This window comes from Grammomys surdaster, unplaced genomic scaffold (assembly GCF_004785775.1).
Source record: "Grammomys surdaster isolate TR1022 unplaced genomic scaffold, NIH_TR_1.0 126138, whole genome shotgun sequence".
In the NCBI taxonomy this organism is placed as follows: Eukaryota; Metazoa; Chordata; class Mammalia; order Rodentia; family Muridae; genus Grammomys; species Grammomys surdaster.
In genome coordinates this window covers 37,728-63,567 of record NW_021620946.1, presented here as the reverse complement: position 1 = coordinate 63,567, position 25,840 = coordinate 37,728, and the positions used below count along the sequence as shown (strand labels likewise).

The window sequence follows — 25,840 nt, the reverse complement described above, 5'->3', positions numbered from 1 at the left end:
AGGCACCAGATCTTCTGTAGCTAAGTTTACATTATACAACTAGATGTTAGAAGCTGTTCTACATGTAGATGTTCTACATTATACAACTAGATGTTCATAATAGCCAGAAGCTGGAAACAACCCAGATGTCCCTCCCCCGAAGAATGGATATAGAAAATATTCATTTACACAATGGAATGCTGTTCAACTATTAAAAACTAGAACATCATGAATTTTGCAAGCAAATTGGTGAAACTAGAAAAATCATCTTGATTGAGGTAACCTATACACAAAAGGACATTCATTCATGGTATGTACTCACTGATAAGTGGCTATTAGCCCAAAGGTACAAAATATCCATTCTGTACCCCACAGACCCTAAGAAGTTAAACAAGAATGAAGGCCCAAGTGAAGATGCTTCAATCCGACTTAGAATGTGAAACAAAATAATCATCGGAGGTAGAGGAAGGGGGCTACCTGAGTGGGAGAGTGGAGGGGAAGGGAAAGGGGGACAGGATCAGGTGTGGGCAAAACAGAAGAGAAGTACACAAGGACAGGAATATAAATGGAAACATGAAGCTGCTGGTGAAGGAGGATGAGCAGAACCTCCTTAAAGTACCAGAGACTCAGTATGGAGAAGCTCTCAGGTCTCAGTGTTGGTGAGTTTAAGCAAAATCCTCAACAGTGAGAAGGGAACCTGAAGAAACCACTTCCAATAGTTCAGTAGGACCCCAAGTGGCCAAGAGGAGGGATGCGACACCAATCCACCTTCAAAAATTTTGTCCCCAAATTGTTCCTGTCTAAAAGAAATGCAGGGACAAAAATGGAGCAGAGACTTAAGGAATTCCTGACCAGTTACTGGCCCAACATGAGATCTGTCCCATGGGCAGGCACCAAATGCTGACACTATTACTGGTGCCATGTTGTGCTTGCAGACAGGGGTCTAGCATGACTTTCGTCTGATAAACTCTACCATCAGCTGACTGAGACAGAGGCAGATATTTACAGCATAGCATTGGACAGAGGTCTGGGACCCTTATGGAAGAGTTAGGGAATGTATTGAAGGAGCTGAAGGGATAGAAACCCCATAGGAATACCAACAGTGTCAACTAACCTGGATCCCTCTGAGCTTGCCGAGACTAAGTCACAAAACCAAAGAGCATACAGGGGCTGGTTAGAGGCTCCTGGCACATATCTAGCAGGGGACACCCTTTTCTGGCATCAGAGGGAGTGGATGCACCTAATCCTTTATAGAATTGATGACTCAGGGAAGAGGGATGGAGGGGCCATCCTCTCAGAGGTGAAGTAGAGGGGGCATGGGGGAAAGAGCTCTGGGAGGGGGCTCTAGGAGGGTACATTTGGTATGTAAACAAATAAAATAATGTAATTTTTTAAAAAATTGTTTCAGTTTATTTTCACTAATGTGCAATAAGTAAATTATGTTGTCAAATAAACATTAGGGAAAATGATGCCCTACCTTTGCATTTCGGTGGTTCTGTCCAAATCCCATTTTGACACATTACTTCCATTTCCCCAAATAATTCAAAAGGTTTATTACATTCGTAACGTACTCTGTCACCAGATGGATATTTAGCCTTGGACCTTGTGACTATAGTAGCATTTGGCACATGTGGTGGATCCACACAGGAATTATCTAAAGAGCAAAATAAAGTATTATTACATATTTGATCATCTTGAGTGACTAATTATTGTATAAGATTCCAAATATATTCCTGACTTGATGAATGGATAAAGAAAATTTGCTACATTTATTTACGCACAAAAAATGAAATCATGAATGTCACAGGTAAATGATGGGTATATGTGTGTGTGTGTGTGTGTGTGTGTGTGTGTGTTTATGCAAACTTGTTTTAGGTTTTTATAATATCCCTCAAATGACCCTTAACTTTTTCTGTCCCTCTCTGATGATTCTGACTGTAGAATCAAACTCTGAACACCATCACACTATCAGCTTTACCATCAGGTTTTCAATTCAATGCTTTTATTTTTTTTTAATATAAACCAACTTGATCTCCCTTTAAAAATAATCTCTGCACCGTTTTTAATTATGCCATTCTCTGTCGCTAAAATAAATACATGTTAAAAGCCCATCCAAATACCTTTGCATACTGGCTTTCCAATCCACTTGGTATTAACACATGTCACAGTGTCAGAGCCATCCATTTGATAACGTGGTCGACATTTGAATGTAACTTGTTCTCCTGACCTATATGATTTTTTTTTCTTTTGGATCGGTATGGCATTTTCAAATGAGGGTAAAAAGTCACAATCAGTTTCTGAAAAGAAAAATAAATTATATAGGTATATGTTTTCAGAAAGTTGTAGAATATAAAATATATGAAACAATAGTTACCTTCATAGCAATCAACAAACACAGTACTTTTTTCCATTTTTACTTAGTTATATTGAATTCTTTCATATTTATGAAAATAAATAAGGTAGATACAGAATTCTAATGATCATAATTCTTGAGATTTTACATTTTGCATTCAATTTTTCTCATTCTTTTTCATGCTTACAGAGTATTTCTACTTTATGTTTTATCAAAAGCAAATTACTCATGATTATTATTTCAAAATTTTAGAGTACATGTAATTGTAGTGGCATTGCTGATAAAACTGTCGTCGTAGACTTGGGATGGGAAGATGGCATCTTTCAGTACTTCTAAACTCTGAAACGCCTTTAATCCCAGCACTTGGGAGGCAGAGGCAGGCGGATTTCTGAGTTCGAGGTCAGCCTGGTCTACAGAGTGAGTTCCAGGACAGCCTGGGCTATACAGAGAAACCCTGTCTCGAAAAACCAAAATAAATAAATAAATAAATAAATAAATAAACAATAAATAAATAAATAAAATACAAGTATAAAAGGAAAGAAACTGTCGTTGTAGTGATGAGCATGTTTAGAGGAGCCTGTGTGTTCTTGAAGTCTGAGGATTTTGATATCTCAGACTACATGAAACAAAAATAATTTAGTTGGGTTGAAAAAATAAAACTATGTTTTTACTAGTACTATATTTGCCTTCCAGCATCCAGAATTATGCAGCAAAACCTTCGTATATGCTAGAATTATCACTTTATTTCTTAATTGTGCCACATATAGATTTAATTAGATTATATATTACACAAAGAATGAAAATAAAACTGTACTTATGCATTGTGGTGGTTCAGACCACTTTCCTCCTACACATTTAATAAATGCTGGTCCATCAATTCCAAAACCTTCAGAACAATTGTATGTAACCTCTTCTCCATATTGGTAACTCTCTAGTTCATGAGAAACAGTACCAAGAGGAATTGAAGGTGGAGGTCCACAAGGAATTCCTGAAAATGACACAAATGAGAGTAACATAGTGAAAACATTCCACATTGTACTAATACAGAAATTCAACTGTATGTATCAGTTCTTTATGTAGCAGTACTGGAAGGAAATGTTAACTAGAAGAAAGATGTGCCATCATAAAGAAGGTGGGCAGTGCTTCCTAATAACACATTCTGTTGTCTTGCATCTGTTAAACAACTTCAAGGAATTAATAATTTCAGAAAATACCACATATTGTGAGATGGGTATGGGGAGCACATTATGGAAAAAAGATACTTGGGACTTTCATACTCAGTGCCAAATCAAACAATACAACTCACATGAGCAGATGAGGTCTGTAGACTATACATCATATTTAAAAACAGAAATTCAAAAATGAAACTAGATTTCAATAGAAACAGTACAATCAACTAAAGCAGCATAGATTGAATTATGCAAGTACAAATGTATGGTCAAAGTATATAAATGTGTAAGTGTGCTGATCTAAATCATTCTTTCTTCTGGTTAGGATGAGAATAGAATATTGGTAATGACTTGTTTAAACCCATTATTGAATTTTCATGTCACTCTCACCAACACAATGAGGTGGAGAGCTCCATTTTCCCATGTAACAGGTTACTACATTCTCTTCAGATATCCTGAAACCATCATCACAGACATAGCTGAATGTAGTTCCATGTTCATGGCTGCTGGACTCATTTGAATCTCTTCTTTCTTCTGAAGATCTTGGTAATTTAACAGATCCGTGTTCTATTTTAGGGGGCTGGGAACATGGAATCTTTTCTACATGAAAAAATAAATGAAACAATCAAGCAGAAGTAAAAACTTACATTTAGAAAATAAAACAGACTATTTGAATTATGTGTCCAGAATATTTACAGTATTCCCTTTCAATACATATCCTTTCACCTGAGTTCTAATGTTGTAAAGTCATAGCTACTGACCAATGCAACGTGGCAATGACTGCCACCTTCCATCTTTGCACACCATTTCTTCTGGGTCCTGAGTTAGGTAATTGTCTTGGCAAACAACAGATACTTTTTCTCCATTCAAGTATTTCACTGTGGTTTCAATCACTTGGGCATTTGGAATCTGTGGTGGAGGAGGGCAGGATGTTCTCTCTTTTCCTAGAAAACATCAAAAATCATAGTTCTTTTCTAAAGACAGTATCTTAAATTATTGAAGTAATAATGTTCATTAGATAGTAAATTATTTATGACAATGTAAAAATTGTCCATATTTATACATTTCACTTGTATAGCAATTTAATATAGTGATTCTTGTTAATATAATGATTCTTTGATATTTATCACATTTTTCTTGAAGTTTTATATTATTTTTATAAAACTTGCTTCAGTCATTTCTAGTCTTTAGAATATTTTAGCTGAATTATACACTTAAGTACATTATATTAAGATTAAGATTAAATAAATATTTCTCTAGGGCTGTCGTTGGATATTTATGGTCTAATATGTTGGATTACATTAAAAATCCTCATGAATAATTTATAAATGGAAGTTGAGTAGTGAAAGTTGTACTTGTATTTATTCAATATACTAATGACTTTTCTCATTGTTGTGATGAAATACCTGACAAAAGAATCTTAGGAATGAAGGTAAAAGGAGGAAGAAGAAAAAGAAATGAAAGAAGGAAGCAAAGAGGGGAAGAAGGAAGGAAGGAAATAAGGAAAAGAGGAAGAAAATGAAGGAAAGAAGAAATGAAGGAAAGAAGAAACAAAGGAAAGAAGGAAAGAAGAAAAGAAGAAAGAAGGAAGAGTTTAAGTTAGCTCATCATACAGGGAAGCAACGGCAGTAGAAATGTGAAGGTGCTGCTCATATTGTATCTATAGTCAGGATGCATAGTCACCTTTCCCTTTTTTTAATGCCAGAATTCCTGTCCATAAAATGTTTCACCTGCATACATAGTGGATCATTTTCCCTCAGTTAACCTAAACTAGAAATGCCCTTACAGACATGCTCAGAGTGTTTTTCCTAGGAAATTGTGGATTCTGTCAGATAGAAAATAAGTTGAGTCATCACAACTGATAATCAATATTAGATTGACTCTTGGTTAATAAGAATATGGAATATGATAAAAAGTGGTGTGTGTTATGTAATTCAAAATGTCAACTACCGTGGACATTCCATTTAACCTGAACTGGATAGAGATGTGAAAACTGATGGTTCACAATCAGGATAATGTAGTGCTGGTATTAATGCTCTTCTGACAAGTTTTCCACTAAATCACTACAAAATAATCTCTCATATTCAAATCATGAACAGGTACTTACTTAATGGTTACTAATACTTTCATTCTTTTATATATTTCTCCTTAAGTAAAGTGGAATTACTAGAAATAAATCAACACTATGTAGCAAATACATTTCTCTACATTCTTTGAACAACTAGCTAGTCATGTATAAAATAAAAACAATTACTATCTTAATACTATTTCCAAAATGATAATAGAAATAATAAAATAACAGAGACAACTACAGAACAACAGGTGCACTCCATTAACATGCACATAGTAGTTTTAATATTGGAATGGCATGGAAATATTTTCTGTGAACTTTAGTTAAAATATCAAATGAAGCAGGGCCTCCAAAACAACAGTGATAAATACAAAGAGAGAAGCAGAAATAGTAGAAGAATGACTCTGTTGCCAACTGACATGGAATGGAAGGTATCAAATAAATCAGAATTTTCCAGGTAAGGTATTTGTTAGAAGACTTAAATAAATTGTTATATTGACAGAACACACAATCATACTGAAAGACATGATGAATAATCATAGGCACAGGAATGCCATAGCACATTTGTTGTGATAAAATAATCACATGTAGTAGATCTCTAAGAATAAGGGACCATTATGACTCATAAGTAAAACCATGTTGATCAGGTTTGTGTGTTTTACACTACAGGTCACTACCAAACATGATACTGTAATTTCTAAATAAACTCCTAGATTAAAAAGTATTTTTCCAGAAATTTTGTAAGAAGATAATATCTTCATATATGGCAGGATAGCTGAACTCATGGAATCTCAAAAGAGTGGTCACTTAACAAGATATTCTTGATGAAAATAACAACTGACAAACTAGTATAGACAGGGAAAATGCTACATGACCCTTTCCCTAAATGAAGAGCTACAGGCAATTAATGGCTCTGTAATGTGGACTAATCAGTCTTCTCTCTGGATGAGAGAGCAAACAAATAAGTTATCCAATCCAATGCACTTAGTCCTAGCACTTACACATAGGTGAAACACTGACTGGAGTCATCAGTTTTATATATATACAAGTTTTATTTGTATATATTATTCATACATGTGTGTATACTTATACACATACATCAAGAAGAAGCCATAAACTGGATATGAAATTGGAGGGACACAAGAGGAGTTGAGTTGGAGTGGGAAGATGGAGATGTAGAAATAATATAAATACAGGCTTTACACATAAAATTCTAGGATAATTTTATTAAGGATATAAAGACATTACTGATATAGTTGAGAAAAGCCTAGAACACTCATGAAAAGACAGTGGCAAAAAGAGCTTACTTGCACAGTATGGTTCAGGATCCCATCTTCCATTGATGCAGATTGAGTATTTATACTCTTGTTTTTCTCTACATTTGTAACTCATGTTAGAGTTATGATTAAATTCAATCTTATTTGGGTAAATTGCCTCTATGTCAGTTGACCTCTGTGCTTTACACTTCTTCAGTTCATCCGTTGCTATATGACAATATTTCCATGAAAAGTAAACACACTTATAAGAAGTGAGTGAGCTATCACATTAAAATATTTATACAGTGGATGTAAAATGACACTACAACTTAGTACTATAAACTCTGCCAAACAAAATGTTCAGACTCTCCATGTCGAAGTGGCCTATGTTATGGTAACTAGATGTCATGTCCACTCTTTTATGTCTCAGAGACAGTTAGTGCCATGAAGAGACTTGGGTACAATGCAACTACCAAAGCATTAAAAAAAATCACTCTCTCAGCTGCTCTACCTAAGAAATGATTATAACATGACTAACACTGGTCATAGCCTTAAAAGCTGTAAAAATGTTCTAATTCATTACTCTCCCATGTTTCATAATGTTAAAATGCTAAAAATATTAAAGTAAAAAACATGTTGATAGTATAAAGGAATTATAGGAATTTTCTACTCCACATTTCCTTTTTTGATAGATGTGACACGTGAAAAAGAACACCTATAGTGCATAGAATACAAATACTTCAAAGTATTTTGTGAGAGAATTGGTGTAAGAAATTAGGTGTGTGTAGTCACCACCTGTATCCTTTATACTCCCTTCATGTGAGTCTATAAGAAATACTTTCATATTCCAGGTTATTCTATAATATAGCAATATTAAGTTATAATACTAAGTTTTTCTGGTTGTGTTATGAGTAAAGTAAGGACTATATATGGACTTTTTAATATGCTATGTATTTTAATTATTTAGTGAAAATGAGAGTCCTTTTAGAATTCAACATTTCAGTACGGGTCTTAGATAACATTTATTAATAACTTGAAATCTAGAGTTAAATGAACATAGTGCAAATGAAAGTAAATAATTTGACAAAGGTTATATAACATTTAAAATGTCAACAAGAGTGAGGCAAACACTAAAGACTCCTGAAAATTAGCCCCTTCCTAAAGATTGCTCTATAGAAAGACAAAAACTGATGTTCTGTGAAGGAAAAAGGAGAAGGTCAAGGGGCATGGTGACTATGTAGATGATTTGCTTCTGAATCTATTATTTATCAGGAGAAAGCTAAGGATATGGAGAAAATTAATGTATAGTGTCACAGTAAAAATATTTGAATCATAATATTTACTTTGTAGCCCAGGAAGACATAACTGAAGAGAGTCATATTAAGGTGGGTATAGGCAGATCAACCAAACTAAACCTCTGATATCTGAACAAGTAATAAAATAGAATAGATTATAGAAAAATAAGTATAGACTAATATTAAATAAAGAATTCAGTTTTTATATGGTATCATGTCTGATCTTTCTCTATATAAAATTAATTGTTAATCAGTTTTAAAGCAATGATGAAGATGGGTTTAACAAAATGTGTTTGTTGAGCAAAAATTCATTAGGATTAATATGCAGTAGAGGTATTCATTTATATGAGAAACTGTTATGGAGTTTGGGTGTCTGGGCATGGAGAACATATCATTAAACAACACAAGTATAGCTGCTCTTTCCAAAGGAGCTCTATGTTTCCCTAGAATTAACAAATACCCAAAACTCCAAATAGTAAAGATTAGACACCAGGGACCATGCTAAAGAATGACCAAGTTCACTCTAAAAATAATCCCTTCCATTTCAGAGAAAAGAGAATGTATACACCAAGATGCTGTCAAGTACTTATTAGGATTGAATCACCAAAAGAACATGGAGAATCAGTGTAGAATGGATATATGGGTTAATGTTTTCTATTCAATCCAATCACTGAGTTCTACAGCTGGTGACAGAGTAATGGTCCCAGCTCCAGAACATTGACTTTAGAATGGAACACATGGAATAAACACAAGTATTCTAGATGTGCTTAGGGAGGACAGTTTGTTATGGGAGTAGGAAATGGATTATTAGTAGACTTTATTTCTTAGCTTTCCAAGACCTGAGAGGAAAGTCTCAAATAGTAACAACAATGATATTTTCGAAACCTTAGTCATATCTTCTTGTGTGTTAATCTTCACATTTCAGTCACATGAAACTTTATAATTAACAACTAGATTTATCTTAAGGTAATGAATAAGCTTTTACAGGGTATATTAATGATTTCTGTTCATCTGTAGACATACATCAAATTATAAACAATGAAAGTTTGAATTAATATTATTTAAGACTAGATATTTCCTAAAAGACTACTACCTTCAAAAGTATACAGTAGTAAATATTTCTACAATACAAATACTAAACGTTATAAAGTAACTATTTTATGTATACATACTTACCAACACATTGAGGAAGCTGAGTCCACCTTCCACTAATGCAAGAAATTGACCCTGGTCCAATCATTGTGAAGGTTTCTGCACAGGTGAACTGCACTGAAACTCCATGGTAATAGGGAGGGACAGAAAACTGGACAGAGCCATGCTCAAGTTCAGGAATGTTTCCACATGTTCTCTCCTCCTCTGTAGATGTTTTACGAAAATGTATTTATGATCAAGGCACTACTTCGAATACAAAAGAGCTTTGATGTATTAATGTTTTTACTTACCAACACATACAGGAAATGTTGTCCAGTTCCCATCAACACATTGAATTTTTTTGGGTCCCTTCAGTAGAAATCTAGGTTTGCAATCATATTCCACCACATCATCATGGCTGTATTCAACTTTCTTTGTTCCCTTAATTTCCCCATTAAGGATTTCAAGAGGTTGTGCACATGATCCTACTTGACCTACTGTAGAAATACTGTATAAATATAAATGAAAATGTCCATCTTACAGGCTAAAATTTTAGCAAATGGAGAAATTTTTAATTTATTCACCATATCACTTTTTATAACACTTTTTTAAGTAAATATTATTTACACTAGATTTACATTTCATAGCTGTAATACACCTGTTGAAATAGGATTGCAAATGTATTAAAGATTGAAGAATTTTTGATAAACCTGACACCTTGAAGATACAAATCACTCAGTAATTATTGTGTTGATTATAATGATTTTCACATTGACTGGTACTATTTTATCATACAGTTATCATTTTGTAAAACAAGAAATCAGCATTATACCTAGTACCTATGTTAATTTGTTAAATACCTGGTATTGAATTAATTAAAACCTGCTTTTACAGGTTTGGACATACTCTATGAGGGAAGGCCTATGCTATAAAAACACCAGCACTAATAGTAATGTAGAGAAAATGAAAGAAATCCCTTCAGTCTCAGCCATCATGTCTGCATGTATATTTATATCACATTTAAAGGAGCATGTTAGCTTGTTATTAACCTCAAAAATATGTGGCTTTATATTAGCCACATAATACATGTCCTTTTTGATGTCAATTTCTCTGAAGATTTTATACTATAGACATATTGGATGATGGGGAATATTAAAAGATAAAAATTAAATTTCTGATCCTAATTCATCAAATGTAAAATAGATACTGACCTTTACATGTCGGGAAACTAGGGGACCATCCAAAGTGATAGCATTGCACTGAATCTGGTCCAACTCTGTGTCCTGAGCGACAAGAGAATTCCAACAAGTCTCCAACTCTGTATTTTACTTCTCTGGGAGAAACGACTAAGTTTGGGTCTAGCATGGGAATGCTGCATTCTCTTTCTTGAAAAGTAAGATAATTAGAATATACCATTAACCATTGATATGTAGGTTTATCTTTCTCATGTACATTCACAAGGAAGGTTCTGTAACCCTCCTCCTTATGAAAAACATTGCATACTAACATTAATATAGCCTCTAAATCAATATGGTAGTCTCTGAGAAATACAAGAAAATGTTCAAAACTGATTAAAAAAAATCAACTTATTTTCACTGGATCTGATTTGCTGCAGATAAATATTAATATTAAAGTAATAACTTCCCTACTCTACAACACAAAATTCTTTTACTCAGATTTGAAAATATGTCATACAATATCTAAGTCACATATTAAAATCATTTCAGTTTAATATAATGGGGAAGTAAAATATATAAAATAATTTCTAATGTATCTAAAGTTAGGAAAACATAGTTAGTATATTTTACAATTAAAAAGAGCATAAGAAGCATGTGCAAACCTCTACATTAAACCATATGTTATACTTCTAGTTCTAATTAATAATTTAATGTCAATTATACTGATGCAAATTAAGAATGTACAATATTCTCCAGCATGATAAAAATTTTCTGCAATTTTTGACATTGTAGAGTGTTACCAAAAATAAGTAAGTAAATAGATAAATAATTCCTCCCTTAAAATCTCCCTTCTTCTAATGTATTAATTAAAAGTCATAATTTTCAATTAGGGTCACTCATAAAAGATAATTGTTACTTTCAAACTGAATGGATGGTAACAGAAAGAATCAGGTAGGATGGAGTGAGAAAGTATTGGAGGAGATGACGAGAATTTGGGGCATTCGGGCAACACAGAACCTTAGCGCAATGTAAACTCCAAGGAATCTTTAAGGTAAGCCTAGTAAAGTCTCCTAGTAGTGGGGTTTAAGGAAGCCATCTTCTCTAACCAGGAAAGATTACCAGTAAAGGAATTGGGACACCAACCCATCCACAAAATCTTCAACCTACTACTTGTCCTGCCTACAACTTGTAGGAGTGGCCAACCAATGATTGATACAGTTTAAGACCCATGCAGTGAGAGAGAACCATGTCTGACACTACCTGGATGGCTTAGAAACCTAGAGGTCCCTCAATTTAAGAATGTATATAAATGTGGTATGTTTATACAATGATATATTTCTCAAGTTGTTAGAAAAATGCCATTGTGAAATTTACAGGCAAATGATGGAACTAGAAATGAAACCACCCTGAGTGAAGCAACCAGACCTGGAAAGACAAAAATGATGTGTACTCATAAGTAGTTTTTAGAGATGAAATAAATGATAATCATGCTGCAGTCCATAGACCAAGGGAGGCTATGTAAGAATGGGGGTAAGTGAGAAGGATATCAGCCTGGGAAGCAGCAATAGAATGAGTTTTGTGGGTGGATTGGCAGGAAATATGGTCCATAGTATCAACTAAGCAGGACTCATAGAGGTTACAGAGACTGGAGCTACAATCGAAGAGCCTGCATGCATCTTTACTAGGTCCTCTACATTCACACTGTTGTTTAGCTTGAGTATTTTGTGGGACTCCTAAAAGTGGGAGTGTGGGGGGGGGATTATCTCTAATTCTTTCCCTGCTCTTGAGACCATTTTCCTACTTGGTTGCTTCATCCACCCTGAAATGAGGGTTTGTGACTAGTCTTATTGCTTCTCATTTTGTCATGCTTGGTTGATAACCATGAGAAGCTTGCTCTGCTCTGAAGGGGAAGGGAAGAACAATGAGTATGGCGGAGATGGGAAGATGGAACTGAGAACTGTTGAGGGATGGGAGGCTGCAGTTGGGAGATATTGTAAGAGAGAAGAATAAATAAAACAAAAAGTAAACAAAAGTAAAGAAATCAAAAGAAAAGAAGTTTGGATTACTGGAACTCTTGATGTAAGATAATTAATAGTTTGAGTTTTGCTTTTGTGGGACAAGGATGGAGTGGTCTTATTAGCCTACAATGGTAAAGATGAACGACTGAGGGGAGTAAAACACTTTTTTTTTGTCCAGCTGTAGATTCCATAGATAATTGTAATGCACACCTTTTGGTATCCAGTTTGATACCCCTCCCCTTAGCCCTCCTCTGTGCCTCTAGCAGTAAGAATAAATTCATATAATCTAAACTTGAATTAAGCCTAAGTCTGTGCTCTTTCCTAGTGGATTTGAATGCCACAATATAACCACCTATAACTACTTTTTTATTGGTTCTGTAACTGTGTATGTGTTTTTTGCTTCTTTTACACAAATTATTTAATAAATATACCATAATACTCTGTCTTAAAGTGAAAAAAATCATTCCTTTATCTGACCCAGCTACTATATTAATACAAAGTGTGTCAGACCAGAAATCATGTCTATCCTATGTCTGCGTGTGTGTGTGTGTGTGTGTGTGTGTGTGTGTGTGTGTTTGTGTGTGGGTCCACACCTGTGCACTCCAGAAGCAGGCACTTGTAAAAGCCTGTGAACAGAATATATTCCAGGCAGAAGCTGATGGTTACAAAAGCCCTCTCAAAACAATGGACAAAGCAGACACTTAGTTCTGGATTTTAAAATGAGCACTGGACTCAGGACATGCCTACAGGACCCTAATACTTTATCAAGCATGCTACTTCCTCACTCCACTCTCCTACAAAAGGCCCTTAACCCAGCCTATTTGGGTAACTTCATGGACCTCCTATGGAGAGACCATGAGCTCACCTGGGAGAAACTATTCCCTGGATAAATCTGCTTTTTACTTTTTCTTTTCATTTTGGAACAATGTATGTTTTGTGTTTGTTTGTTTGTTTGTTTGTTTTATTAATCATTTCATTTGTTTACATTATAAATGAGATCTCCTTTCATGATTACCCCTCCACAAACCCCCATCCCATCCCCCCTCACCTCTCACCTTCCCCCTCCCTCTTTTCCCTACCCACTCACCTATTCCCCCCTCACTGCTCTAGCATTCCCCTATGTTGGGGAATCAAGGAACTGAAGGTACCTTTTACTTTTTAATTTGGCTCCATTGAATTTATTGCAGGGAAGGGGAAGAAGCAATTCACAGAGGCCATAACTGGTGAGATGTGAATTAAAGACCTGTGTGAGCTGGGAAACACAGAAATGAAATGTTTCTCTTTCTCTGAAAGACTTACTTTAGTGCACTTGCATGGAGATGTATCGATTTATTTTATTATGTTCATTGCTCTTGAACTTTGTAGTAAATACTACTTAGCCCAAGAGGACTTGAAAATAATAGTTTGGTCGATCTAAAATGAGAAATTCCCAGAACATTTGAAACAAGCCTAGATGGTGGTCAGTTCTACCGTGCATTTTTTAGGCCAGAACAGAACACTTAATATGAACATTAAGCTTCATTCAGCTTTTGGAGACTTAAATTGTGCTGACAGGTTCCTATCTGTGTGTTCACATTGTCATTAGTCTTCATTAAATTTGGAATATAACACTGTCTGATCATATCAGTTTGCACTGTTGTCTCAGTCACTCCATTTCCTCTCCTCTGATTCAAATTTCACCATCAGGCTTGGAGACATTGAAAGTCCATAGGAATTTGTTGGGTAACAGATTCCTTGAGATTGAAATACTCCATCCTTCAGAGAAGCTCCTGAAGCAGGGAGATAAACAACTCAAACTAGCTTCAGGAAGTCACTGAAACTGAGCAGATTCATCATGCCCTTCCCATGCAGAGTAAAAAAGCTACTGAGAGTCACTCAGAGAAGCAAAGCTGCAAGGAAGAAACTCAGATCACCCTAAATTCAAAGAAGGAGGAGGAGGAGGAAGAGGAGGATGAGGAGGAGGAGGAGGAGGAGGAGGAGGAGGAGGACGATGAGGAGAACGAGGACAAGGAGGAGATCACATGTACTACTTCCCAGAAGAAGCAGGATCCTACCAAGAACCTGCAAGTTGCTTAGACAGCTGAGTCACATGGAAGAGACACTCTCCAACCTACTGTGCTACCTACAAGCTATGTAATATGCCCCACTGTGTTTTTGTGAGCTGTCAGCCATAATGGGTGGGTTTTGGTGATGCAGCTGTCTTTAAGTCATTTATTCTTCTATAAGAAACTCCTCAGCCATATTTCTGAAGGCAACCTTAATAAAACTGTGAAGAAGCTAAAAAAAGAGCAGATTGCATCTTGTCCTCTAAACTCTATTTTAAGCTGCTGTCCTTGGAGAAAGCTGTTGTCCTTAGAGAAAGCTGCTGTCCTTGGAGTTATATGATCCCCACTCTTGGGCTCTGGGAAGGAGACCACCAAGCACTCCCAGCAGTGGAAAGCAGACATAACAACTGTGGTCAGCTTGCAACATAAGAAAAGCTGGTCACAATAACAAGAAAAGTCAACAAAACATGAATCGTTCTCAGGACAAGGTGCCCCTCTTTAGAAGTGCGGTCTCTCCCTGATGATATCAGTTTGAAGGTTAACATTCATTTACGAATTTATCCATCATGTAACACTAAGGCTTGAAAGCCCCACCTTAAATGTTTTCCCTATATTAAACCTAAGGTCCTAGACCCAAGTGTCATTCTTCTTCCTATTACATCAGGAAAGTTTGTGGCTGAAGTTTGAGCTTGAATAAAGACTCTCATGTGCTTGTGTTGGAGTTGAAGATCTTGGTGGTCAATTTGGGGTTTTTGTAATCTAGGCACAACAGTTTGTGGATTGGTCAGTAACCAATCCAAAGGGTCTGATGTGGCTGGTGTCTGTGTCTTTGTGTATTGTCTGTATCTGATCTTGTTTTTTGTTGGTGAAACAGCCTTGAAGAATCTGTAAAAGCAGCAAGGAGTAGCTAAGAGCAGACATGCTGGAGGGTCACAGCCATGGGAGTAAGGAAGGAGTTTCTGACTCCAGGGTAAATGAGGCATCCACCTTTCAGTTGGAGGAATTTTGGTGGAAATGTAGAGTCATAGTCAGTGATTTACCTCCCTTTGCTGCTTTCAGTTTCTGAAGTAGCAATCTGTGAATTTGTGAGTCTGAATTTTGGATTCATCTTTGTTTTCAGTCGTGGAATGGCTATTTTGTGCCTGTCTATTCTGTTTCCTGTGTTTCTTGGTCTTTACTTGTAACAGACTGTGATGGACGACATGGGACACACTGTTTCTCAACTTAAACTTATCCTGACCATTTTAAGGGAGTTAGGGCTAAGGATGACTAATTCCAACATGGAGTGGCTGGCTTTTGATGTTGGATGGTCACTGGAGGGGGACCTTTCATATACGGACGGTGTTAGCAATAGAGGATAAAGTATTTCAAAAGTCTTCTCTCTTTTCCCATGCTAATGCTTTTTTGTCAACAGGAACAGCCACAGGGTGACAAGGAACAACAGGAGCCAGCTCCAGCCCTACCACCCTTCCTGCTGGAATCATATTTAGGGTTAAAAACATCGTTCTGAGGTTAAGACAACTGACTTCTCTTCCAGAGGTCCTGAGTTCAATTCTAGCAAATGCTTGGTGAATCCTTTTTTTTCTCAGGACTGGCTCCATGTTTTATGACAGTTCACATAGGCTTATCCCCTTCCCCTCCCCTTCTGCACAGTGCAGGCACAGAGCACACTGGCATCCAGGGCCCCTAGAATGTTTAAAGACTGGGCCTCCTGGGTTCCTAACCAGGCTTTCCCTGGGTTGGCAGGTGAGTTCCCAGAGAGCAGGGCTCTACACCTGGACAGACTGGACAGGAGGAGCCCCAGGTGACCAGATGTATCCCCAACCAGTGCTTGGAACAGACTACTGGTCACCCATTTTGCTCAGTATATAGCTATCCTTCTGGCCAGAAGTGATTGTTCCCTGTCTGAACAGAAGTAGTCTCTGAGTTGTAATAAAAGGGTCTCCACTTACACTGTCTTGTCACAATCAGCCCACTGAGAAGCAATAATCACTCCCTTTCAGGGCACTCAGTGAAGCCACCTATCCAAAGGTCTTGCAGGTTCTCTTCACCACAGAGAGAAGTTCTGGTTCCTGGACTTATGGGCGAACCCAGACTGGCATTTTCACATGGTAAGGTAAGAAATATCTCCAGATTTACCACCAGGCTCTTTCACTAGGTCTCAATAATAATTTGGCCAAGGTTTAGATATGATGTTAGTCAGAAAATTGATAAAAGTCCAGCAGCATTTCTTGAATTAGGTTATGCACATATACAGCAGAGAAAACAAAGAATTACAGCAAAGTAGCCCTGACTTTCATCAATCAATTAGTCCTAGATATCAGGAAGAAGTTACAGAGGCAAGGAAAGGTTAATCGAAAAGTCATTGAGGGATCTAGTGGCAGTTGTATAGAGAATGCAGAAGAGTGCAGATTAAGACAAATAAGGAATTGAATGGAGATTTGGTTAGAGTACTTTTAGCCAACAAAGCCTTGGATCCAAAAGAAAGGAAACTCCAAGCTTCAACTTATTGCTGGAGGAGGGGTAGCTAAAAAGGTTTTGACCCAAACTCTAGGACCATGTAAATGGCCAGAGGCTTATTTATTAATGAACCTGGACGCAGGATGGCCAACTTGCCCGTGTATTATTGTATCCACAGCACTGTTGGTTAAAGATGCAGATAAATTAACTCTGGTACAGAATTTGATAGTGACTACTCCCTCCAGCTCACCCATTCAATTGAAGTGTACTCAAGCAGCCTTCTGATTGATGGCTCAGTAATGCCTACATGATTCTTTATCAGACTTTGCTAATCAACCTTGGCTGATTTATTTTCCAGCCACCTCTTTCCCTGAATCCTGTGACTCTCCTACCCTATCCTTACATGGATTTGCCATTCCATTAATGTGATGAAGTTCTGGCCCAGATACACAGTACAGGACCTGACTTGATGGACTCTTCTCTGTTGGAGGCAGAGAAGACCTGGTTTATGGACAGAAGCAGCATCATTCATGATGCTCAGGGGAGAGGAAGGGCAGCAGTGACTGCAGAAATGGAGGTAATTTGGACTAAGATTCTTCTCCAGACACTTCAGCTCAAAGGGCCAAATTAATAGCATTAACACAGGTCCTCATCACAGGAAAAGGACTAGCTATTAACAGGGACAGCTAGGAATGCATTTGCAACTGCTCATATGCATGGAGTCATTTACCAGGAATGAGGGCTCTTAACAGCAGAAGAAAGAGCTATCAAAAAAAAAAAAACAAACAAACGATGAAATTCTACAAGTCCTTAAAGCCCTCTGGTTGTAAAAAATTGGCATTCTTTGCCCAGGGCACCGAAAAGGAACAATTCCAATGGCTAGAAGTAACAATCTGGATGACCAGGCTGCTAAGGAGGTAGCCTTAAAGGAAACATCCATCTCTGGATTGGCCGGAGTGCTGGCCATGATATACCCAGGCCACAAAAAGGAATCATTAATTTAATGAAATTTTTGGGTTGTTTGCTTTTGGAAACAGAAATTAGTATGTAGCCCATTAGACTCTCAAACTTAAAACCTCTTGATCCAGGATCCTGATTGCTAGACTCATAATCTAGTGCCATATACAACTGATAAATATATTATTTTAAAAACATATTATCAGACCAGAAAGATGGCTCAGTCAGTGAAAGTACTTGCCTCTAAGCCTGGAGACCTAAGTTCCATCCCTCAGACGTATATAATGAAAAGAAAGAACTGACTCTTACAGGTTCTCTGACACCTATATGTGCAGTATACACAACTCTATCAACACACACAAGTATGCATGTACACATACAGAATAAATAAATGAATAAATAAATATAATGAAATAATAAATGCAAATATTAACATCAACGGTTTTGAAAACAGTCCTTTTTCTTAGATTACATAAAATCATAAGGAAGATTCTAGGAAATTCAATTTTTAATAACATAAACATTCATTTTTAAATGTTTTAAAAAAATATCCCAGAGAACATAGTACTCACCATAACATGAGGGTATATCAGACCATCCATAATAAGTACATGTTATAGAGCCTTTGGTACGTTTATATTCATTTTCATATCCAGCATGACATTCATAGTCTAATTTGTCATTGAGTTTAAACCACGTGCTATTATTCTTAGTTGCAGCATTCTCAAATACAGGCATATCACAAGACTCTAATGCAAAATAACAGTGACAATTTCATTTCTAATGTGTCAGTAATCAAAATAATAATTCAAAATAATGTGTCATGAGTAATTCTCATGAGAAAAAAAGCCTTTAAAGACTAGTCTATGATAACAAATTAAATACTATATTAAAGGAACCTAAGGAGACCAGCAGTAATTTATTTTCCTGAAAGTTATTAAAATAGAAGATACACTTCTATATAGCATTCACCTCCTTTCTTAAAGTTTTATAAAATTTTATTTTAGAAATAGTTTCTCAGCTCAATTTTTCATGTACTTATTGAATATTCCAAAAAAAATAGACAAGTGCAAATGTATATTTTCAGGGAAGTATAATAGCATTTTGTGAATTAAAGTCTCATATTTAGTAGTTCAAATAACTGATAAAATACAGAAAAGAAGATTAGTTGAACTTAAAACAGGTATTATATCAAAGGTTTTCTCTTTCGCAGTAAGAAAATCCAATAAAACCTTGTCAATTATAATTTAATATAAATAAATATTACATGGGAATAATTTTAATTGTATTTTCTTTAATTAAACCCTGTAAATCCACAGTAGATAAATAATTAGATATTACAAAATCAATGATTATCTTAAATCATCATATTATTTAAGGTATGTTGAATACTTCTTGAAAAATAGCACTAGGTATTTTCCTAATAAATAAAATTAGATGAACTAATTGTTAATACTAGAAAACTTCAAAAACTATGTGTCCTAAAACAAGGGAAATTTTCAAAACACCAAAACTTGCTGATACTTGGAAGCATTTCTTTCTTTCCAATATAATAATATAGAAAAAGATCTTCAAAGAGGTACATGTTCTGGCATGGACTTTAACTAAAAAATACACACTATTTTTTTTTCTTTTTGGACTTATTCCTACATTGTACAATATCAGTTCATTTGCCTTTTCAGTGCTTTAAAATATTCTATAGTTTTAAATCTAGTGAAGGAGTCTTTGATGAGCAAATCTCTGAATATGTGATAACCCTATAATATGTATTTGACACAATGAGTTAGTGTGTATTTTTTAGTAAAGTTTAAAACCTGTTTACAAATTAAAGAATATCAGACATATACAAAGAAGATAATACTAAACTTCTATGCATCATCAGTATAATGGCAACAATATAATAAACAATATACTCACTAATGCATGAGGGTTGAGGAGACCATCCATCTTGAAGGCAAGTAATTGATCCTGATGTTTCTCCAGTATTTGTTACATATCCCTGTTTACATCTATACCATGTTTCTCTATTTAGAGGATATGTAAAATCAGGTTCAGAAAAAAAGCCATTCTCAATTTCTATATCTAATTTTGAACATGTCTCTAAAAGGGTAAAAAGTAAGAAAAAGATGAGTGTACTCATATCAGCTTATGGATTTAATATTAATTATTATAATATTGTAATACTAGTATTACAATATTAAAAGATACAAAAGTAGCCATCAGTCATTGTACATGAAGACCTGAAATAACCAAAATCATTCACATCTAGACCAAAAAAAAACAATAATGAAAACAAACAACAACAAACCTTATAGGATTAAAGATACATCATCATAGTCCTCTGAGTATGTTTTTTTTCTAACAAAGTTTAGAGTACTCATAATATGTTCTAAAATATGTTGAATGTTTTTGTTCAAATGAATCCATAATCTTACACATTGTCAGAACTCTGGATAATGTCTTTCCTTTTTTACTCATTCTTTCAGCTTAAGAATAATTGCCTCTCTTAGGAACCTAGAGCTCATTTATCACGTTAGGGTTCCTGGAGTTGAACAATGATCGTAGCAAACATATCCAAAGTTACCACAGACTCCAGTACCAATAATTTCAAATGACACTGTAGCTGTATGCCTACAGTTGAATGGTTGGTCAAAGTTTAATAAAGATTAGAAAAAGTAATGAGTGTTCTTGTTGTGGTAAAAGAATACAATAAAAATATAAGGAAACAAAATAAAATAGCAAACTCAGACAATAAAGAAACATACTTCGTTGAAAATTACCAATGCTCTATAATGCAAAACAAATAATGCTAGTCTAGAATTCCAGAGTAGCAAGAGATTAATGACATTTATTACTGGGGTAGCTTTATGTAAAGGGGAATTTTCCAGAAAATAGCAAATTGAGAGCTAAAGAAGAAAAAAATGAGTATTTTACTGAATTTAAATAACAAAAATTACTTTGCTTAGAAATGTTGGAGTCACTGGACTTGTGGTACAGAAAAACAAGAACAAAGAAAACACAGAGCAGAACTCTGCATTTCTCAATGGCCATCCTCTAGTTTATCTGGTCAAATGTCAGCACCCTCAAGGACGACAGCAAGACACTCTGATGATGAGCAGGAGAATAAAAACTACCCCCCAAACTAAGGTCAAAGGTTCCCAGAACACTAACAATTCCAGATACTCAAAATGAAAGACAGGAAAGATTCATTTATCACTGTAGTCCTTTAGAAAGACACCTCCCCTGAAGAATTTTATTGATACTCTAAACACTCTAGTTGTACAAAAAAGCTCGCCAAACCAATCTGAAATAATTTCAAAGGGAAATCAATCAAACTGAGTATTCTTATTCTGCAGTTTTCTAATCCCAAGCACTAGCAGAAAGTTTTCACGGTTGATAGACCTTCATAACTGACATGCTGGATTTCAAAACACAAACACAATTAGAAGGTGTACAATCAATGCAACTTACATTAAATGCTGTAGAAGAAACAAAAGTATTTTTAACTCAACAATTAAAAGAGCCTTAGCACATGTGCTAACATCTGTTTGAAATCCAGATCCTGCCCCAACTTTATCTCTTGCCAACATAACATCATAGAGAACTGTAGCTAATGCCTTGCTTTTTCTTTGACTAATTGTGTTTATTGTCTTGCTTGTTCCTTAACTATTTGCATCTATTGCATGGCTAGACCGTCAACCTAGAACTGACTTTAATACATGCATGTAATCGAAATGGTATAAAAGCATAAAGGAGGAAGGGGATGAGATCATGGGTTCTAGGGAAGGGAAATGGGTAAAGGTGATGACATCTGAACTGTAAATAAATAAAATATCCAATTAAAAAAAACAGCAAAAAAAAAACAGATAAATATGCCTACGAAAGTAAAACAAAAAAAAATATTTTTCACAGAGTGCTGCTCCTTATTCAAGGGACTGTGGTGGAGGTAAATGAAAATACATTTGTGGCACAATTTTATTTCTCCAACAAACAATTCCAGAAACTCATTTGGTAATGTTCACCCATTGCATCCAAGTATGAATAGGTAAGCTACACACACAAATCTGAGGGATGACAACAAAAAGCTGGCTGCATTCAACATTCACATGGGTAAGGAACTGGGACTCATGTCAGTTACCTGAGACTCTCTTAAGACATTAGAAAAAAGTAGAAAATAAAAACAAAGTGAGTAGAATTGGGAGTGGAAATCATGTCAATGAAAATAATGTAGCAGAATTATCTCTACACCTTGATCCTACAAAAGATCCCTAAATAATCAACTTTTAAGCAGGTGAAGCAAAGAAACAGGAGAGAAAAAGGTGAGATGCCACAAATGATCATTATCAGCAATGATGGGAGTTGTATTATTATACCTTTTTACAAATTTTAAAAATAATTAGAGAATACTATGGACATTCATGACAATTAATTTGACAAGTTAAAATTAATAGAATTAGTAAAATCCATAGACTATACCACTCACCCAAGAAAAAAAGATAACATGAATATAATCACTACAGTTTTAAACATGTATTAGCTATCCACCTACTGAAGCGGCATGCAACAGAACAATGCCACAAGAAACTAAGGGTCTAACTAAATTCACAGATATATCATAGATATTGGTAGAAGAAAATTAATTATGCTGAATCAATTTTCTCAAAATTGATCTCAGAAAAGCATTTTTTATACATGAGTAATGCATATATGACTTCAGAGTGGTTGTGAAAGTATACCCAAGGCCTACACAAGTATAAGCTAGACTAATTCCAGCATGGAGCATGGGTGGGCACAGAGTCACATTCCAAGTAGCTGCTGGCAAAGGGAGAATCAGTTTTCTTTATAAGTATGGCAGCTGGTAAGTCAGCCACTCTCCAATGTAACACTACACATGCAAAAAATATAAATACAGCACAAATTGAGTATCATGGCTTAACTTAAGAAGCAAAAAAACTTAAGAAGAAAAAAAAACTGAGAACAGGAAGTTGGTTGGTTATTAAAGGCAGCATATACCTGGAATTAGTTGAAAATGGGTGAATATGTTCAACACATATTGTTAAAATATTTGGAAAACTATAAGAAATAAAATTCTTAAAAGTTAAAATTATCTTTAAGTGTCCTAAATACACAAATTAACTCACGAATATTTACTTGGGCCTCATTGAAGGTTAAAATCTTGGAAATAACTATTAGAAACTCAGAAAATGAGCCATGTCATGCAAGGAAATATTCACAAATTTGATAAGGAATTTTTATTCAAGATATATAAAGGCTTATAAATAAATTATGAAAGAAAATATCTAACTAAAGAGAGAATTTTCAGTGATTGCTATTACTATTACACTAGGAAGATAAATTTAAAATACAAGGATATACGTTCCTGCACTGATGTGTTTTGAATCTAAAACATGACACTTCTGAGTCTTAAAGTAAATCAATTCAATTGTAAGCCCTGCTCTTCATTGCTGTTACGGCTGCAAATTATTCCAACCACCCTTATAAACCAGTTGCAAGATTACTACAGGCTGAATTATGCACAATGTCATAATACTTACTAATTTCAGTTTTATAACTTTTTCTAAGAAATTTTTTGTAAATTTTAATTTATATAAATAGTTCACAATTTTCCCCATTTTAAAATAACCAAAATATTCCTTTAAATTTTATAAATAGCTTAATTGTTGTAGATCTATATAAATCCATCATTTAAATAAAACTGAGTTACTATAGAAGCCATACTATAGAAAAATGATATATACATGCTACTGAAAGTAATATAATTAAGTTTAAAAATCGTGATGCTGCCATGTTCCCACAATGATAAAAATGGATGAACCTTTGAACCTGTAATCCAGCCTCAATTAAATGTTGTCCTTATAAGAGTTGCCTTGCTCGCCAGGCGGGGGTGGCGCACGCCTTTAATCCCAGCACTTGGGAGGCAGAGGCAGGCGGATTTCTGAGTTCGACGCCAGCCTGGTCTACAGAGTGAGTTCCAGGACAGCCAGGGCTATACAGAGAAACCCTGTCTCGGTAAACCAAAAAAAAAAAAAAAAAAAAAAAAAGAGTTGCCTTGCTCAAGGTATCTCTTCACAGCAGTAAAACCCTAACTAAGACAATAGCCCAGAAAATAATTTCTAATTTCGACAAAAGCATAGAAGAAATTTTTTCTTATCCAAAAAAAGCAATTGCTTATAAGGATACATGAAGCACACAAAAACAAAAAATAGATGGGGCCAGAAGAGAAAGATCACTCAAAACGCAATAATCAAAATACTAAGCATTCAGAGCAGAGAAAGAATATTGAAACCTACAAGGAAAACAGAACAAGTAAGATAGACATATTAAAATTACATCTGACTTCTCAAAGGAAAATCTAAAGAAAGGGTTAAGCAGATGTCTTTCAGACTCTAAAAATATCTCAGATGCCACTCCAGAATACTATATTCAGCAAAACTTTTAATCAAGGAAAAGATTCACGAAAATATTGCTTCAATTTTTAACATCTATGCTCCCAAACAATGACACCTACAAAGTCTTATTTCATTCTGTTATGGTATGTTCAGTTGATATCCCTCAGATGGCTTCTCTTTTCTGAAGAGAGATGGAAAAGAGTGTATACGGGGGAAATTGGAGCCGAGAGGACTGGGAGGAATGGAGGAAAGTGTGGCTATGGTCAGAATGTATTGCATGAGAAAGAAACAAATTAAAAAAAGAAAAATAAAAAATGTTAGGATGAAAACAAGCAAGCAAGCAAACAAACAAAATCCCGTAATGTATTAATTTACTGACATCATGTAGCAGAAACGAAACACAACAGTAACTAAGGGAAATTACAATACCTAGAAAAATAGAATTGAACATAGGCTGAAGAAGAAGGTGAAAAGATAAATTCTTCATAAGACTAGTTCTAGATGGGGTTTTAGTCATATAATCACACTCATGTGCCAATTTCACTGACATGATCAATAAATATGTGCGAATTGATTCCTGAAGAAAACTGATTTTTTCATAGATCAGTCCTTCGAATGTGAACATAAAGCTGATAATTGTTTTAAGATAGAAAAAAATTAAAGCAATTTACATGATTGGACATTGAAGAGTAAAAAGACCAGAAATACTTTAATAATATTGGATACTCATATAGTTCACTCAAATTAACAAAATCTCTAGAAAGAATATGTAAAATTAAGGTTATAAGCAAAACTAGTATAAAAGAAAAACTATCAAATAAAAACCGAGTAAAAGTTTTAAATAGATCAATAATGCTAATCATTTAAAATTTTAAATAAATGAAGATAAAAATTCTTGGAGAGTAAATAAAGGACAAGTATCTAAAAAGGAATAAAGCTAAGAAAAATTTCTCATCATCAAAATGGTATATAAAAGGCAATTGACAAGCATAGAAAAACATTATTTTTTAAATGCATATCACATCCATAAAAATGAAGAGTCGATAGGTCGATAGTATAGTTCTGAAAATGCGAGATAATGGCAATCAAGTCTACATAAAAGATGTTGGCAATATCAAGTAAAAAGACAAATCCCCACATCTGTGACGTGTATAACAAAGGATTATTGTTTAGAATTCTTCACTTTCGAGCAAAACAGTTACTAAAGTATAAATTAGAAAACAACTGCATTTGAAAAAAATGGTTAACTATAAATCGATTTAGGATTATATTTTAAAAACCAAATGATATTACAAAGAATATATGTAAACACTATGATGTTGTAATATTTTATAGTTATTTATTTTAAAAATAATAAAATGAGACAAAACTCAGACATTTACAAGGATACACAACAAGAAGAAATTGACACAACATAAATATATATTGGTACAAAGATTGGAGAAAAACATCAAAATTTGACCATGCGAATTATTCAAGAATTCACTTTGCAGTAACACATCACAGAGAATTTAGAGT

General features: G+C 34.9%; 1 protein-coding gene across 1 annotated transcript in view; it reads right to left on the bottom strand.

Moving 5' to 3' along the window:
• LOC114612237 (complement factor H-like) overlaps nucleotides 1–25,840 on the bottom strand; it is a gene marked incomplete at its 5' end in the record, with an annotated part of 61,755 nt that overhangs the window by 13,362 nt on the left and 22,553 nt on the right. Inside the window, 11 exons of the mRNA XM_028757198.1 lie at nucleotides 1,457–1,633; nucleotides 2,100–2,276; nucleotides 3,147–3,320; nucleotides 3,892–4,101; nucleotides 4,263–4,445; nucleotides 6,880–7,056; nucleotides 9,300–9,479; nucleotides 9,566–9,748; nucleotides 10,466–10,639; nucleotides 18,485–18,661; nucleotides 19,830–20,012. Coding sequence (XP_028613031.1) covers nucleotides 1,457–1,633; nucleotides 2,100–2,276; nucleotides 3,147–3,320; nucleotides 3,892–4,101; nucleotides 4,263–4,445; nucleotides 6,880–7,056; nucleotides 9,300–9,479; nucleotides 9,566–9,748; nucleotides 10,466–10,639; nucleotides 18,485–18,661; nucleotides 19,830–20,012 — 1,995 coding nt within the window. The remainder of the gene's footprint in view (nucleotides 1–1,456; nucleotides 1,634–2,099; nucleotides 2,277–3,146; nucleotides 3,321–3,891; nucleotides 4,102–4,262; nucleotides 4,446–6,879; nucleotides 7,057–9,299; nucleotides 9,480–9,565; nucleotides 9,749–10,465; nucleotides 10,640–18,484; nucleotides 18,662–19,829; nucleotides 20,013–25,840) is intronic.